The 17,745-nt window shown below is 36.7% G+C and overlaps 1 protein-coding gene across 1 annotated transcript in view; it reads left to right on the forward strand.

Moving 5' to 3' along the window:
• LOC128993970 (sushi, von Willebrand factor type A, EGF and pentraxin domain-containing protein 1-like) overlaps positions 1-16,468 on the forward strand; it is a 63,911-nt gene extending 47,443 nt beyond the window's left edge. The window contains exons 6-20 of the mRNA XM_054418118.1: positions 693-815; positions 2,865-3,155; positions 4,257-4,406; positions 5,821-5,997; positions 6,448-6,627; positions 7,379-7,497; positions 8,121-8,361; positions 8,879-9,052; positions 9,426-9,605; positions 10,289-10,525; positions 11,028-11,207; positions 11,326-11,499; positions 11,982-12,161; positions 14,197-14,305; positions 15,411-16,468. Of these exons, the coding sequence (XP_054274093.1) occupies positions 693-815; positions 2,865-3,155; positions 4,257-4,406; positions 5,821-5,997; positions 6,448-6,627; positions 7,379-7,497; positions 8,121-8,361; positions 8,879-9,052; positions 9,426-9,605; positions 10,289-10,525; positions 11,028-11,207; positions 11,326-11,499; positions 11,982-12,161; positions 14,197-14,305; positions 15,411-15,669 (2,774 nt within the window). The 3' untranslated portion in view covers positions 15,670-16,468. The remainder of the gene's footprint in view (positions 1-692; positions 816-2,864; positions 3,156-4,256; positions 4,407-5,820; positions 5,998-6,447; positions 6,628-7,378; positions 7,498-8,120; positions 8,362-8,878; positions 9,053-9,425; positions 9,606-10,288; positions 10,526-11,027; positions 11,208-11,325; positions 11,500-11,981; positions 12,162-14,196; positions 14,306-15,410) is intronic.
• The last annotated feature ends 1,277 nt before the right edge of the window (positions 16,469-17,745 follow it).

Raw genomic sequence — 17,745 nt, forward strand, 5'->3', positions numbered from 1 at the left:
TTATGTCAATGTTCATGTTTCGTCAATACCTGTAAAATGATACCAAACTCGACTATACTTGTCATTTGAAAATTTTGAGCAACCCCCTACCGCCGCTACCCCTAAGGGAAAAATTTTCAAAATTGACCATAATTATTGTAGCCCCTCATATCTAAGAAGGTTGCCGCAAACCGATTTCAAATATATCAAATGGTTGAAAAGTTAAGTGGGGGTGCAAGTTACTGGTCAGCCACCCAGTATATAGATGATTTAAATTTTACTTTAACTCTATACTGGCTTAAACTTAACTTAGAAATGGAATTTTTCACAGTGTCGTGACAAAGTAGAAGCTTTCATTTAACTGGCATAATGGTAATTAATTGATAGTCCTAATTTCAAATGTATCAATAACAATAATTTATTAACCATTCTATATTATTAACTATATTCTATTAATAAAAATTGCACTTATTAACAGATAAAAAACCTTACATTATCAAGATTTAACTGAATGTTATTTACATCGGTGTTGAATAAAAAAGAAGAAAAATAGAAACCAAAAATTCTGGATATTAAATGGATATTAAAATGCTGTTTTTATATTTTGTTTCCCAAAATATTTCAACACAAACAATCAACTCTTTTACCCAAAACCAGTATCATAATTAGTACACTTAACTGATATTGACTATTGTTTCCGTTGTCTCTTGCAGAGGAAGGCATCACCAAAGTGTTCCAATGCGCTCGCACTCTGATTGGTCAGCATGTGTTCATACAACTGGTCGGAGTCGAGGGGTCTCTGTCGATGTGTGAAGTGGAGGTCTTCAGCACTGATGGTGAGATATGATCAATCAAATAAAACAATTGAATAAAACAAATCCGCTGACATGGCGACTTTATAGTTTTGAGGAGTTGAGGCGCACTGACGTCCTTCCAAACGTCAAGCAGCGATTCGTCGACGCTCCTGCTCAAGATGATTGGCTCAGTCTTAATTTTGCTGGGCCATAAAATATGAATATTTTTCTACTTCTACTCTTTGAGTCGCCACTTGGCCGAGGTTCTGAGACATTCGATAAGATGTATGAGCTGGATTGAACTGGCTCAGTTGTAGACGAAGAGGTCAAATTTATTTCCTGGCGATCAATTGTAGCTTCTCGACTTTGCAAATTATGTATATAACTTCGCTTCCTAGGTCTTCCGCGTTTCATTTTAATCTTGAAAATTTACCTTGAAAATATTAAACACTACCTAATGTACCTAGTAAACCAAAATAAATATAACTATTCGTTAAAACGCTTAGTACAAACTAAAGAATATAATTATTTTTGTTTACACATCAAATCAAAATTTGTATTTTGTATGATTTGTAGGTAAAGTAGCCTGAATCAGCTGTTTCGGTTAACTGCAGCTAAAAAATTTATAGACAATATCATTGGCACTTTCAAGGGCTGTACGACAGAAACTGGATTTTTGCCAGCCTTGGGACCAACTCCAATGGATTTCTCGTGGCTCAATACCTCATATTTAACAACAAAATCAAATATCCTCGGACAAAAAAAATTTGCAAAATATTGTGATTTCGCCAAGTTTTTAGCGAATTTCCCATATAGGGAATAAGCTATTACCATAGTACTCATGGTAAGACCTGGACCCGGGACCGATTTTTTTTTTCGTTTTGAGGTCCCTAGAGGCCAAAAACACCATCCGTTCAAATTCATATATATATATATATATATATATATATATATATATATATATATATATATATATTTATTTATATATATATATATATATGTGTCCGTTAGCGCGATAACTCGAGCAAAAATGATCCGATTTTGATGAAATTTGGTACAAACGTGTAAACCTATGTTTATTCGAACGAGTTCGCGAACCAGCATGATCGGACCATGGGAACAGGGGTTTATGGGGGCTTTTATGGGGTAAAAATGGGTTTTTCCTATTTTTGACCCAATAAACATAACATTTTGAAATTTCTTTCCAAACTATTGTGTAGAGCTTAAAAAAACAAATAATTTAGTATATTGAAGCGTTATAATGCGCCTAATGGTTACGGAGAAAATTCCAAAAAATTGTTAATTTAAAATTCCCATGTTATTCTTATGGAGAATAAGTAAACCGTTGTAGTGTGCTTGTTTATTAACATATTTTGCCCAAATTTGGAAAATGTTTTTATTTCTTACCAACTATTAACATTTTACATAAAAAAACATTTTTACCCTCCCTGTTGCAGCAAACCTAAGTATGTGTTAAACTGATTCTATTTAAATAGGGAATAAATGTGATATTTTTAAGGAGACATTTTAGTCTAAATCCAATCAGGCAAATGGAAATTCGCTTAGTCTGCAGGTTTGCTGCGGCGGGGTATTTTTATTTTATGTAACAATGTATTAGTTTTTGTTCATGGTCTTATTGTAAAAGATTAAGAATGACCACTTACTAGACTCAGGCCCAGGCCTGTACTACACATGATAGCTACATATTGGGATACAACTATTTTTTTAAACACCTCCCTCTACAGTTACAATCAGTATGAAAAAGTTCAAACCTGTCCTAGATTTATGACCGAAACCAAAACAGTTTTACTCTGTACAGAGGGTCTTGCCCCTGGAGGCTCTATATTCTATACAGTTTGTTTGTTATAATTTATGTTTAATGTGTCACCATAAGGGGAATATATTCAAGACAATAATTTTATTGTTTGTTTAAACAACTGTTTTATGAACAAGTTTGAGTTTACATTAAAATATCAATGAAATATTATTGTAGAACATTGGTATATGTCGATTGTAGCTTACAAATTACAATACTTATACCGAAATCAAACTGACAAAAATGTGAAACTTAAAAACAATGATATTTTTCAGAGTTCTCCAATGACCGTTGTGCGCCTGCTGGAGTAGGGCAAGACGTCGAGCTTGTGGCTTTTGACCGAACGTGTTACGAGTTTAACGTCGGTCGTGGAAGCTCTTTTGAAGACGCAAGAACACAATGTCGTAAGCACGGTGGTGATCTAGCTCACGGCTTGCAAGGCGTCCACAACATATTTCTGTTGGCGGAACTGGAAAGGCGAAAGAGCAGCTTGAAAACACAACTCGTCTGGATAGGTGCGCAGAAAGAGCCGAGTTTTACGTCTCACACATGGAAATGGGTTGATGGTAAGAGTTACTGTTTATGTTTATTCAAATCATTCTTTTACATGTTAAATTTTTTATGACATGTTACGGAAGATATTTTCCACTGTTAATAGCACCTAACATTCCAATGCTGAACTCTTATAGATGAGTGAACGCAGTGATTTTAAATTTTTTTAAGTCATGTTCAAACAAACACTATTTTTGTTTATTGTTTTACTGATTCTTGTTATACTGAGCACAATGTTGTTGAAACAAAAAAGGGAGTAATGGTGGAGGATAGAGAAAGGAGAGAGAAGTCAGAATCCGTCAGGTTTTAAGTTTTAACAACATAAATTAGTTAATGAAGAATTAGCTAGTGTGTTTAAGCATCCGGTTTTCTTCATAGACCTCAATCTCTCTGCAGTATTATTGCAAGAGTATTCAGGGCTTTCCCCTTCCAGCTGTTTATTCAATTAATTTCTAACTACTTCATTGCTATGTTCATCTCTCATCTAATTTTTATTTATGGGCATAAATGGTAAATTAAATATTATTAGAGATTTTTCAACTTGAAGCATGGGCTGTATGTTACGTTTTAAGCTAAAAGAACCTCCTTTTTTAAACTATATTAACATAGCTATATTTTTTATGTTGATAACTGATAGTGATAGTGAACCCTCAAGGAAAAAAGCTTTATTTTTTATACTAGCAGTTATCTGTATAATATTAAACTTCCTATTTGGCCAGATATTTAATGGTCTTGAATTTATATTGAATTTAATTTAATTGAGACTCACCTACAGTTGTAAACTACCTACTCAACCAAAAGTTAAAAAAAAAAAACATCGCCACAAACAAATTGAGAACCTCCTCCTTTTGTTGGTAGTGGGGAAGTCGGTTAAAAAAGTCAAAAACCTTTGCTTGTGAAATTGATATCTTGATTAGCAAAATCATTTTAACTATTCAAAATACACTCAACATGACCCCTGGAAGTTTGGTTAAAACAACTAGTAATTGGTAACAAATTGGAATTTCAAAGCTGTAACAGTTTTAAACAGATTAACTATAAAACTCCATTGAATAATTTTAACATCAATTTTTGTATCCATCTGTTACTACAGATATGTTTTTTTTCCTCTGTAGGTGCGGTGGTGACAAAGCCTGCGTGGGGCAAGGATCAACCAAACAACTACAATGGAGAACAGAACTGTGTTGTGTTGGACGGAGGACGGAACTGGCTGTGGAACGATGTTGGCTGCAACCTCGACTACCTCCATTGGATCTGCCAATACAGTAAGATATACAAACTCTACGAGTGGTAGGGGCATTTATAATATCACTAAACAAACATGTAACTCTGGTCTTTTACTTAATAAAATAAGCAGAAGCATCATTAATAAAATGAAGTGTTATGACAAATGGCAAATGGATCTAGAATCAACCAATATCATATTCTTCTCAAAGAAAGGGAGTACAAACTTGACATAGAATTTGAGCGTACCATACATAATTGATAATCGTAATCAGTCAAATTATATAATGCCAACTGAATTCAGAACTAATTCATATTATTATAATTTCATATTTTTGTAACAAATGAGGCACAAACTTGACATCGAATCGGACTCTTTAAGCTTGATATAGAAAGTTAGTAATAAAATGCAATAAAATGTGTACCGTACTTGATACAAACAACTTTGTCCAATCTAAAATCCACCATGAAATAGGTTTTTAAACTCATAAACAACAAGGAATTAAAATATTAAAAATGTATTAAAATATCTTAAATTTGCAGATATGTGTCTTTAATAGAGACTGTAAATATGTCAACTTGTGCTGATTAGGATTACCAAACCATCTCAAATAATGATAAAATTACAGTACAAAGCTTTGTGTCCGTCAATTTTTTTTTATGTAAACTACTAAAACTAGATGATACTGGAAAATTGGTTTTTAAGGTAATTTTAATCTTTTGACTCAAATTATGGATGATAGGATCAAGTTTTGTAACAAATGTTTAGGTACTGATTACTTTCTGGACCATGGTCAGGAAACAGGGTCAATTTGTTTTGAAACCTGAGTTTCAACCGAGCTATGAAATTATGCTGAAGCAATGAGTTTGAGGTAGATGAAATACAAGAGCTCCACAACCTGCGATCAACCTATTATTATCTGAAGGCTGATACTTATTACCCCAGTAATACTTTCGCTACTAGATAGTATACTTTAGACTTACAATAAATTGCTATTTAAAATACATGCATTTGGGGGTAACAACAATAAAAATTTAAAAATTATAAAATAGACTGAACTAAAACAGAGGCGACGCTATTGGGTTCCTTGGGTAAAGAGAACGACCCTTTTCCATTAATTTCATTAGTGTGTGTGTGTGTGTGTGTGTGAGTGGGTAATTTTGCTAACAACTTTGAAATCTAGCTAAATTTTTCTTAAATATTTCTTAATGTGCAATATGTTTTTCTTTTTACCTTATAATCATATTTGCCGCTTAATTTAAGTTTCTTTATATGTATTCTAATCAATCCAACATATTTCATTGCTTACTTTTAGTAAATTAACGGAATTGCAATAAAATGTAGGTAGTGTTAGTGAATTAACATAGTCTAAGAGAATTTCTATTGGGGTCCTAACATTATGCAGAGACAAAAAGCTACATTAATCTGTGCTACACAAACAAATAATTGTTCAGCTCCAGTCAGCTGTGGCAGTCCAGACAAGCAGCTCAACACCACCATCAAGGGTACAGACTACACGACAGGCAAGACTATCAGCTACGTTTGTCCAGAGGGTCACATGTTGGTGGGCAACGCTAACAGAACGTGTCAACAGACTGGCTTCTGGGCTGGCATGGCACCTTCTTGTAGATGTGAGTGTTTACGAGTAGTGGTTGAAACATCAACTTTGGATACAGTACTGAAATAGACGTCCCATCTATATTGACCAGCTGTTGATAATTTTTTTTTTTTTTAAGATAAATGTAGTTGAGCGAGCCAGTTACAGATTGTGCTGGTGTTAATAGGTCATCCTATCAGTTTGATTTGGCGATGTGCAATAGAAATCAGTAATTTACATTAGCGCAAGTGGCTCACTTCAACTATGTGTCCATTATTTTAAAACTGGCACCAACTTTAACATGAGAATGGAATTTCTAGTTCTGTCATGTCCGATCAATAATCAAAGTTACAAGTGAAGGATTTTGGAGTCTGTGTTTTAGTGTAATGAAATAATATTTAAAAGGGTTGTAGAATATGGTTTTACCGTCAACGTCTTTGCTACTGAGTTGCTACCATTTATAGCAAGATTTAATATTTTCCAGACGTGGATTGTGGCAGTTTGGATGCCCCAGAGAATGGAGCTGTGACTCTTGTAAACAAACGGACGACGCACGGAGCTGAGGCTACTTACAATTGCAGCACCAACTACACTCTTGCTGGGGACAGCAAACGTACATGTGGGGACAATGGGACATGGACAGGGGCTACCCCTCAATGTCTCTGTAAGTATCTCACATTCTCTTCTGTTCCAGCTGTAAGTTATATTCTTGGCTCCATTGACTATATGCCTTTGTATCTTCTCCAGCCCCTTCACAGTTTTCCTTATCACCATCTGTCATTGCTCTCTTATATTCTTTTTCTTTACACTCCTCTTGACCTCATGTAGCCATTTTCTACCAGGTCTTCCTATCAGTACCCTTCCTTCTACTACTATCACATTTCCCTACGCTTTTATACTCTTTTTTAAACTGTTTTGGTGTGTGTTTCATGTCTAAAATTTGATATTTTTTTCTTAACTGAATGTTTTGCTCCTATTTAGAAAAATAAACAAAACAATGTATATTTGCTTCATGTAAAATACGAGAAGACCTATTTGATTATGATAAAATTATATTTTTCAGTTTAAAGCTTTATTAAGTTTTTGAAACCACATAATAGTTGAACTATGGCTTAAGAGAACAGTTTAGCTGAATTTACCAACGTTGAATGAATCTTTTCATTCTTATTGTCTTGTTAATTTTATCGTGGTCCACCCCAATTAACATTTACTTATGTTTATGTATTGTCAGTGTCATAGTTTACAATTCTTCTTGCCAACTAAAAATTGATTTGTCCTGGGGGGGGGGCGAGCAAATTACTATTTTGCCTTCCCGAGGCTTGTCCAATGTTTGGGTCACAAACTAATTAGACAAGAACCTAAGACATTAATATCAGTGTCTTACATAGTCACTTATGATCATGTTCTTGTTTTAGTTGACTGGTGTCCTGAGCCCCCTCGTGGGGAGGGTGTGATGGTGAGTGTGTCAGGCAAACGTGTTGGATCTGTTGCTACCTACACCTGCCAGCCTGGCTTTATACTGTTTGGACAAAGAGTGAGTTGACACATCTAGTGAGGATGGTTCTATTTAACCTCTACTATACCGTATTCAAGAATAAAAAACCACCTTTCTTGTTAGATATGAAAAAGATTGAGATTCATCAACTCTGAAAAAAGTATTTTCTCTTCTCAAGAAGACTTAAGTTAAATTTAACTTATCTTAATTAGTACTTAAAATTTGGTAAATTACCGTTAAAAACATTTATAATTTGTAGGATAAGGAGTTGTGAGTAGGTAACAACCTAGAACGATGGATTTTAAAACGTAGAAGAAGCTAAGTAATTAGTAGGGGAATTATTGAAAACATTGAGACTGAAAAATTTAAAAGAAATAATTTGAATCTTAGATTATTTTAAGATTCACACACCAATGTATGGAGAAGGTAAAAATTCATGTGAAATCAAAACATTGGAGTTGTTTTCCAATTTATTAATTTACAAACTCACTGCCAGATAAACACCATCACTATCCAATTTTTGCAAAGCATAAAACTATTATTTTCATTTTCAATCTCAACTCAATATATAACTTTCCTACAACCCTTTAGCTAGTGCTATGTTTATAAGAGGAGAGATAAAAAAACTTAAAATTTCAACCACCATACCATTTTTTTACTAGGAGCTTACATGTGGACCAGGGGGTGAATGGTCAGGGAAGGCGCCGAGCTGCAAGTTTGTAGACTGTCGTGAGCCACCCAACGTAGACAATGGACAATACCGACTGTTGAACGGCACGACAACCCACGGCTCAGTGGTGGAGTACAGCTGTGACGCAGATCATTGGCTCGAGCCACCAGAGCGAGCTAGACTCACGTGCATGAGGGACGCTAAGTGGTCAGCCGACCCTCCTTCATGTGAATGTGCGTTGTGTGGTTCTACAGATTCGTTTTAGCAAGTCGTTCATATATTTAATTTTTATATCCAAAATTAATAATTATATAAAAACCTTTAGGGTGGAAAAATAGTCCCAGGACAGTTAAGTATATTTTAAAAAATTAAAAAAGAGAGAGCTACAAAACTTGCAACAAAGTTACAGGGCACAAAAAAGTGTTAAAACATTATTCAATGATACACTTAATAGTGTTGTACTACCAAGGCAGTTTTAATACCTTGTCAGGGGGACGCTAGGAGTCAGGAGAATATCTTAAATGTAAGCAGAATGTTGATATGCACATAAAACTAAAGCTCCTTGTAAGTCAAATACAATGGCGCAAATTTGTCTATTATTTTTAGTTTTAGTTATATTATAACCAACCCTCTCCTGATATGTTTTCAATAACATTTCATGATTGAAGTTAATGATTGAACGGTATATTGCAGCCTTTAACTATTTGATTGTTTACATCAAATCATTGTAACAGAGTGATTGCATTACAGTGGTCACCTGTCCTGAGCCAGAGGTGCCAGACGACGGGTTCGTGGTAGGCTACGACTTCAACATCCACTCCACCATAGAGTACCATTGTGAGCCGGGACATCTGCTGCAAGGCAAGAACTCTCTGGAGTGTACGGCTCAGGGAGAGTGGAATGATGAACCCCCTACCTGTCAGTGTGAGTATGAGTGGATACAGAGTGATTTAGTGGAGTACAGACATAGATAGTTGTTAGTTCAATGGCAAAAATACAAAAGTTTTTGTTAGTAGTAACTTATCAACTGATATATACTAAGTTGAGGGATACACTAACAGGAAAGACAATGATATAATATCACAGGTCTCGCAGGGTTTTGCAGGTCTTGTGATATAATATAAAATAATGGCTACTCAACTAGAGGTATTTAACCTGAAAATGATTTAATGATGAGTGTAAGTCGAAGATGACATGTGTATGTTACAGGATAAGACAATCTGTTTCTATTTCCACTCATGAATTAAATAAATAATGTGTGTAAAATTGCCAAACAAACGATAGATTTTTTTTGCAGTTATCGACTGTGGTAAAGTTCAGCCGCTACCCTACGGTAACGTGGAATACATCAATGGAACGACCTACCTCAACAGTGAGCTGAGCTACAGCTGTGTGCGTAACTACCGACTGGTCGGACAGTCTCGTCGTCGCTGTCTCACCACCAAACAGTGGAGCGAGTCTTCCCCTCGGTGCGAAGGTCAGATAATTGATGTAATAGATACTTATTTTTGTTAGAGAAAGTGCATCTTTAAGTTTATATAATCATCATAAAGTAATATCAGCCTGCTCGATGAAAAGACAGAAATGACAATGTCTACCTCCATTTAAATTAATGAGTTAATTTGTTGTATTTTATTAGGATACCCTACCTACAAGTTTGAGTTGTATTAAGGTTGAATGGTTTAGGTTGTAGTGGAAATCAATTAGAAAACGTATTATTCACAACATTAAAACTTTTATCTAATTTGGTTATTATTTTGAATCAAAATTATTGTATGATTACAGATCAATATCAGACAGATTTGTACATGTTCCTATGATGTATTTAAACATTATCAGCAATCATCAGATTGTTTTCCAGTAATCACAGCTTCTCAAGATGGAAAAAAATATGATTTTAAATTGAAACTTAGTTCTTCTTACAAGATGCCTATGATTTCAACATTTTTATCTGACAGATTTTATGTTAATTTTCCTCATCTTTACACTCATGTAATCTTCTAGTGTGTCTATGCTCAATATAGGATTTGGCTTTATATTATATTCATGTGAATGTTTGGTAAGTTAATATAAAAAAAATTTAGTTTTATTTTTTTCTAAAATTATATTCATCAAATTAACATTACTTCAAAACTTGACCAAAACCGCTGCTGTTTCCAGAAATACGCTGCCCAGAGCCCAAGTTAGCGGCTCACGCCATCCTGTCGGTGACCAACAACGACCGCATGTACGGCAGAACACTCATCCGCACAGCTGACTCTGCCGTGTCCGTGGCAACGTACAAGATTGGAGCGTTGGTCAAGTACCGATGTGAGAGAGGTTACAAGATAGTGGGTGATCCGCTAAGTACTTGCGAAGAGACAGGTCATTGGAGCGGGAACATTCCAGAGTGTGTCTGTGAGTATAGATATCAGATGTTAACATTGACCATAGACATAGATGGATTGATTTCTCCATATCTGCTGATGGAACTGCACATTCCATTCCCATGTTAAAGTTGTGGCAGGGATTAAGCAGGTCTTCAGTCTCCAAAGTCCCAGACTCAAATCCAGCTTATAACTAACGGCTTTAGCTATGTGATTATTTTAGAAAGTTTTGTGATAGAGCCAATGTGAATGTGAATCGCTATTTCAACAAAAAGTACATTCAAAAAGAATACAAAGCCAACAAATTAACGCCAGTTTCAGAATGTACTTTCTTGAATTGCATGAGCAACAGTGAGAAAGAGTATGCTAATGTAAATCACTAATTACTGTTGAACACACAAACCTTTCAACAAAATGAAACTGAAAGAACAACTTATCATAGGGTGTAATATATTTTATGTCTCAATATCTATCACAATAAAAAAGGGAGAATTTAGGAAATGGAGAAGAATAACTTGTTAAATGATTGGCAGTTGTTGACTGCGGAATGCCAACACCCCCACCTCATGGCCGTTTCTCTCTGGCGTCTAACGTCACATACTACGGGGCAGCTGTGCTGTACGAGTGTGAGGACAACTACGAACTGGACGGGTTCGCCAGAAGAATTTGTCTAGAGAACGGAACTTGGAGCTCAGAGACACCCTCTTGCAAAGGTAGTAAAATATCATTAACTTACCTTTATTTAAGTTGTGAAAATCATGTATGATGATCTAGATTTACCATCCCAGACATGTATTTAAAACTCTCACTGACTTTTGTCCGGTGCTGCAGAGATCCTATGTGCCGAGCCGGAGGTTGATGGTGTAGTGACTGTGAGGACGTCTACACACAGCATCGGCGGAGTGGCACACTACTCTTGTCCCCGGGGCACCACCATGGAAGGAAACTCCACCAGGATCTGTCTACAGAGGGGATCGTGGAGTGGACGAGTGCCGGAGTGCAATTGTAAGTGAAGGAGTGATTGTAAGAGGAGCGGTTATGTTGAAATCCTTTTTGGAATTTTGAAGAAAGGAAGTAATAAACAGTTGGACAGTGAATAAGGTTCATTTAGGTCAAAATTATGCTCTGGATAATCAAACAAAGGTTACAATCACTTAAAACTCTTTATTTCATCTATCAACCACTCCTTGGGTGTATATAAATTTATCTTTCATCTATGGGCTTTATTTCCATATTTGTTTAATCGTAGCTTCTAGCTTCCTCTCTTCTCCTTATCAAATGTCCTGTCAATCTCAGACATCTTCATAGCAACAAACTTCTGTTGTTTGAAAGATCATCAGTTGTTAGCATGTATAAAAATATTTCTGTACTTAATGTTTCATTAACATTATGCAATTTCTATTTCAATTATCCATCCGACAATTGTAGGTAATCAAAAGGTAGAAAATATATTCAGGTGTTCTTTAGAACATGATATGTTTCTGCAGATGTGGACTGCGGTGAGCCAGGTGGTATAGAGAACGGAAGAGTGATTGTTGTAAACCAGACGACCATCTTCAACAGCGTGGTGGAGTACCACTGTGTGCCGCAGTACCAGAGGATCGGGCCGTACCTGCGCAAATGTCTGGAGGACGGACGGTGGTCGGGGGAGGAACCTCGCTGTGAAAGTAAGATATTGTAATGTATACAACCCTGATACACCACTGCACCACATTGCTGTCGCACACTTTGTTAAAAACATCCTCCAAGTTAAAAAGAATGACCTGGATCAGATAGTCTGATAGAAATGATGGTCTGGTAGACTCGTCGGTGCCATTCTACATGTCTCTTTGTATTAGAAAATTGTAATATTAGATTTACTTGAATCAGTAGCAAGTTTTTAAATGGGCCTAATACGATTTCTTTTTTAATATGAGTATGAATGAAATTTATGAATTTAATTCAAATATAAATATGTTTACAAGTAAGATGATCAGTGTGGTTTTGTAACTGACTATATGTTATTGGCAGTTTCTTAAGCCAGGTTTGTTTAAAAATCCCAATGATAAAGGTCAGCTGGGTCCAGTTTCAAACCATCAAGCCTCTGACCCAGTAGTATCCAATATTATCCGCAGGGGGCCCACGCTTGCGTGGGTACGTGGCCTGGGCGACCACGCGGACCCTAGCTCTCCCAGAGGGGAGGTAATTGCCCGGTGTTGGAACCGGCACTTCAGGTAGGCCACAAGCTATGGACGACTGGACAAGCCAGCATCTTTGGGTTGTACCCAAAGTGAGAGTACCCAGTGACATTCCCTCCATTCAGGGTGGTGGGGTGTTCAGCTCTGCTAGTGTTGATTAAGTTCATAGATCTTTCACCTGCCTGTAGCTTGTGGTTGTGACTGAGTCCTACCTGTTGTGTTCGACTGACATTTTGTGAGGCATATCCTCGACTTTGGAAGTAGCCTCGTCCTGGGAGGTGAAATACCTAGCCCCCAAAGGGGAGGTAAATGCTCGGTGTTGGTATCGGCATTTTCAAGTAGGCCACAGACATGGACGACTGGGCATTGGGTCCCAGTGACATTCCTTTATCCAGGATGGAGGGGTGTTTAGCTCTAGGAGAGATGGAAGTGCATCATATTCTCTAACCTACCTGTGTCTGTGGTTCTTTGGGCTTCGGCCTGCTTGTTGTGTGCGACCAGCATTCAGTGTGGCAAATCCTCGACTTTGGAAGTAACCTTTCCTGGAGGTGAAAACGGGCAAGTACCCGTAGCTCACGGGGACACTCAAGGGCAACGTAACTTTCCGCAGTGTGAGGGCAACGGTTTGTAGGCACTTATGCAAACCAATCCCTGTCTCTGAGCACGGACGGTATGGTTATCTTGAGTGTGGGGGGTTCTTCCCGGAACCTCAATTGAGTCAAGGGTGTCGCCACCTCTGGTGGATAGGTTCATCCGGGTGGGTCCCACTTCTATACCTGCCTCCTTTTGGGAAACCCTGATGGCCTGGCAGTGATGTTGGGTCTGACGGGCAAACGAAGTAGATTGGGTGCTGGGTCCGAGCCCGCCAGGGGTATCTGGGGATCTATCGCTCTGGTTATCTCTGGTTTCCCAGCAACTGGGTAAGGCCTCGATCGGGTAGTGGTGTAAATGGGAGGTTGGGGTTCCCCTTCCAAGCACGCTGACCAGTGGAGTGGTCAGCACGCTGACGGTCCCCTTCCTTCTGGCTATTGATGGCGGGCTTGCCTGTCAGGGATTAGATAGGTCCCGAGTGTTACTTGCACTAAATGCGTCGGGGCGCTCTTCCATGGACCTCTAGGTCCCGACCTAGTGGAACCCAGGTGGAGTGATGCTTAAACAAGTAGCCGGAAACCCTGGTTAGGATTGAGGGGCAACCCTCTTTCCGAAGGGTCTGCTTCGGCAGCCGGTGAGCCTGATGACCTTAAGTCATCCGCCCATGATGTGCAAAAGGTTGATGCGTAAGCTTCGGCCTACATCATGGGGCCCGGGTAAGTCTCACGACAGGTACCGGGTATGCAGTCAGGGGGCTTCGGCTCTCATGACAAATAATGTAATGTAATGTAAAAGTAATGTAGTATCCAATATTAATTGGTAACGTAATGGATTGGTGTCTTGGTGCAGGGATTTAGTGATTTTGAAGATCACTATTTAAGTCCTACTTTGCACATTTTCATGCATCCAAGACCTAATATTTTTTCCGTTCCAGTGGTCTCCAGTGCCCCCAGTGAGGGACAAAACCTAGGACTTGCCATCGGCATCGGCTCTGGATTTATTGTCTTTCTTCTCGTCATTCTTGGACTCATTTACCTTAGGCTGTGAGTATTGCAATGAGTATGAAAAACATTTTGGTTTTTATTTTTCATTTCAAAACAAATATATTTTCTTATCCTTACTTCTTGAGTCACTTTTATTGTAGGCCATATTTGGCACACTGTGATATAACGAGTGTAAATTACAATTATATTATTATATTATATTATTCACTAGAAAGTCCTTCACCATACAGTAAACCATATGGTGTCCTTAACACGTTCCCTGCTACGGACGTTCCGGAACGTCAGCCGGGCCTTGGCGAGGAGCTAGGAACGTTCCAGAACATCCCCGTTCATAGTTGTTTTAACGTTTCCATGGATCACCCAGCTCGTCACGACTCACGAGCGTCCTATATTTCTTTGCAGCTCGTGGGGACGTACTTTTCAGACAATAAAAATATAGTTTCTCAAAATCACCACCGGGGTCGTTTAGAATAGGGCTTTGTCCCACCTCTTTCCTGCTAGATAGCGACACTACTTTACTGACTGCAGCCTGGGTAGTGCTGCTATCTATTAGAATCACTTAGTACTATGTCCAAAGCCAGTTTTATTGCAGAACATTCCCATCCAGTATGACTACTGTTGTTTTTACTGTAATTCAGTGTATCGGCGGCAATGTTTACGCAGCGGCGACCGTTAGTTCAGCTCCTGGTGCCGTCCGTCATCTAGCGGTCAGCAGGGAACGTGTTAAAGAATTAGTTATTTACAGCTCATAGTAAAATATCTGCTCATTGGGAAAAAGTGGGGTTTTGGAAAATTTGCATTACTGTTTAAAGTTAAGATTTGTTCTAATTAAAACCATTTTGCTTGTGTAAGTGTCTATATATTACAAGATGAAAATGAGTTTTCCTTTAATTTTAAAATTACTTTTTCAACTAGGTAAGTATTAAAATATATGATTGTTATGATCATTATTTCATTTGTCAATTCCTCTTGGTAAAATTATTTTGATTTAAAATTCTAAACATACAAAATATTAATTTTATCTTTAAGGTTTTGTTGGATATATAATTTAATCAAAAAGCATTTTTTAAGCAAAGTATAAGATTTTTGTTATTCAACATCATAATTGTTCACTCTTTACAATAATTCAAATTATTTTCAACAGGAGAAAAGAAAGACCGGTCAAAAACACTGAGAACGTTGAAGGCGCTGTACGGAAAGAAGAACAAAACGCTGCCGTGATGTCCTACGCAACTCTGAGCAACAATACCACCAACCACCACAACAACATTTACGACAACATTCACGACAACGAGGAAATGTACGACTCACCTTACGAACAGACGAGTCACTATGAGCCGTCACCGATCTCAAGACGTAGTAGCAAAGCGACGGTTACGATAAATGGAGTCGCCGTGAACTGAACATGAAACAGTGATCAAAACACAAAGGCTGGTTCTGACTCGAATACAGAGTCTATAACTGAACAACATAAATAGCAATTAGCTTTAATGGTTTGTTAGTGAAACAACACATTTTATCTGTGATTTTTACAGATAGTATCGACTTTGTTGTGAATGATTTTATGACTTTTCAGTTAACTATTAGTATTATTGAACAATGTAAGGCCCTAAAGAGGATAGAAGATTTTATAAAAAAATTTCTCTAGATTAGTCAATTTGCTAAAATGTTTACAGTATTTGTTTTCTACTACTACCAGCATGCATTCAAGATATTTTTAATCAACGATGCTCAATCATAAGTAATGATAAAGACAAAATAACATGTTTAAAAAAATTAAATTTTATTTTTTTCAATTAGGAAACATTGCCACTAGAAATAGTATGTTGAACTAAATTGCTGCAAGTTTTGACATGTAAAAAACTTGAATTGTCACCAAATTATGTTAAATCTTAATTTTGTTGAAAAATACATATTTTTATACTAGACACATTTTGAACATAACTTGTTTTGTAACTTTACCTTTCTCTGTAACTTAAGCAACGATTTTGAAAATATGAGACACTTAACAAAATAGTAAATGGACCAAATAAATCTCGTGATCTACTTTTGTAACTGTAATTGAATATATTTATAAGTAATTGTAAAAGTGTATTTATGTATATTGTAGTTATGAGCTGTAAGAATGTTTTATAAAGTTGTATGGAAACTGTGTATGTAATTATGTACATATTAGGAGATAAAATTTTTATTTTAAGAGTATTTGAATTATTTTTTTCAAACTACCCTTTCCCCAAAGTTACATTAATTCAATTATTATGACCACATTTTCTCCATCATCAAAATTATTCCTATCAATTCTTAAGTCAGTGCAAAGTGGTACCTTTCACTGTGGTACATACTGAATATGAATTCAAGGTGAGTGTAGAATGGAATCAGCTGATCTGTGTAGCTCTGTGAAGATCAGCTGTTTCTTTAGCAAGGGCCATTTATAAAAAAAAACCAAGGATCCAATGATCAAAGACAGCTGACAGCTGGGTACAGTTCCAAACCATCAAAAAGCTACAGACTTTTCTCAGGATCAAACCAGTGACCACAGTGCTCTACATCTTATGAAATATGAAAATGTGTTGTACGACTCACAAAAATCAACCCTTTGTGTAGCTTCTCATCAGAAAGTCACTCACTCTTTATTTTAGTTAGGCCTCTCCGATCCACCTGATCTGCAAGAGGCAGATGAAACCTCTCAAGTTTTGTACCAAGTATGTTTTTACACACTGGATGCCCTATAGTGTATTAATTCCCAGTTTATTTCCTAGGTTGCACAGCTTGTTAGACATTCATGGTGTTCTATACTCCAACAATAACTCAAACAACTCATCTTGGAGGTGGGGCACATAAGGTGTTAGTTATAGAATTAGCTAGAACTCAAGAATTTAGAAATATAAAGAACGATGTCTATTGTCTGTCACTTTCTTGATGGCAGAGTTAAACGAGAAAGTTTTAACTCGGAAGAAACATTGTTATGTCCCTCATTCACTTCTTTATGAGGTGTAGTAAGAAAGCCATAACCATTTAAAAAGATTGGAGACTTGAAAAGCAATTTTCTCGCAGTCATAACCTATTCTTGAAAGTCTTAGTGTGAAGAAAAATGAGTTGGAAGTGTATGGCACAATCAGTAAACAAAAATATCCAAAGTGAAAGTCTCCATCTGATTAAATATTTTTAAATCTACATTTTATTATAAGTAAACTGTTCAAATAATGTTTTGAAAAAATGTATACAATTTTGAGTGTCTGAAATGGGTGGAAGGTTAGGAGAAAGCCAGAAAATTGGAAATTTTTCTCAGGTTGTTTGTACATTTTGTTAAGTGTTTCAATGCCAGTATTGTTAATTTTTTTTTTTTAGTCAATGTATAATTATTTACTATGCAGTTTAGTCCAAAATTTGTCAGTCTGATACTAAAACTGCAACTAAATTTTAAACTGTATTACTATTACTATGAAAAATATTTAATGCAATTTGTACATACAAACCTG

The sequence above is a fragment of the Macrosteles quadrilineatus genome, unplaced genomic scaffold (assembly GCF_028750875.1).
Source record: "Macrosteles quadrilineatus isolate MER2022 unplaced genomic scaffold, UCM_ALF_1.0 Scaffold_5__1_contigs__length_97177068, whole genome shotgun sequence".
Lineage (NCBI taxonomy): Eukaryota > Metazoa > Arthropoda > Insecta > Hemiptera > Cicadellidae > Macrosteles > Macrosteles quadrilineatus.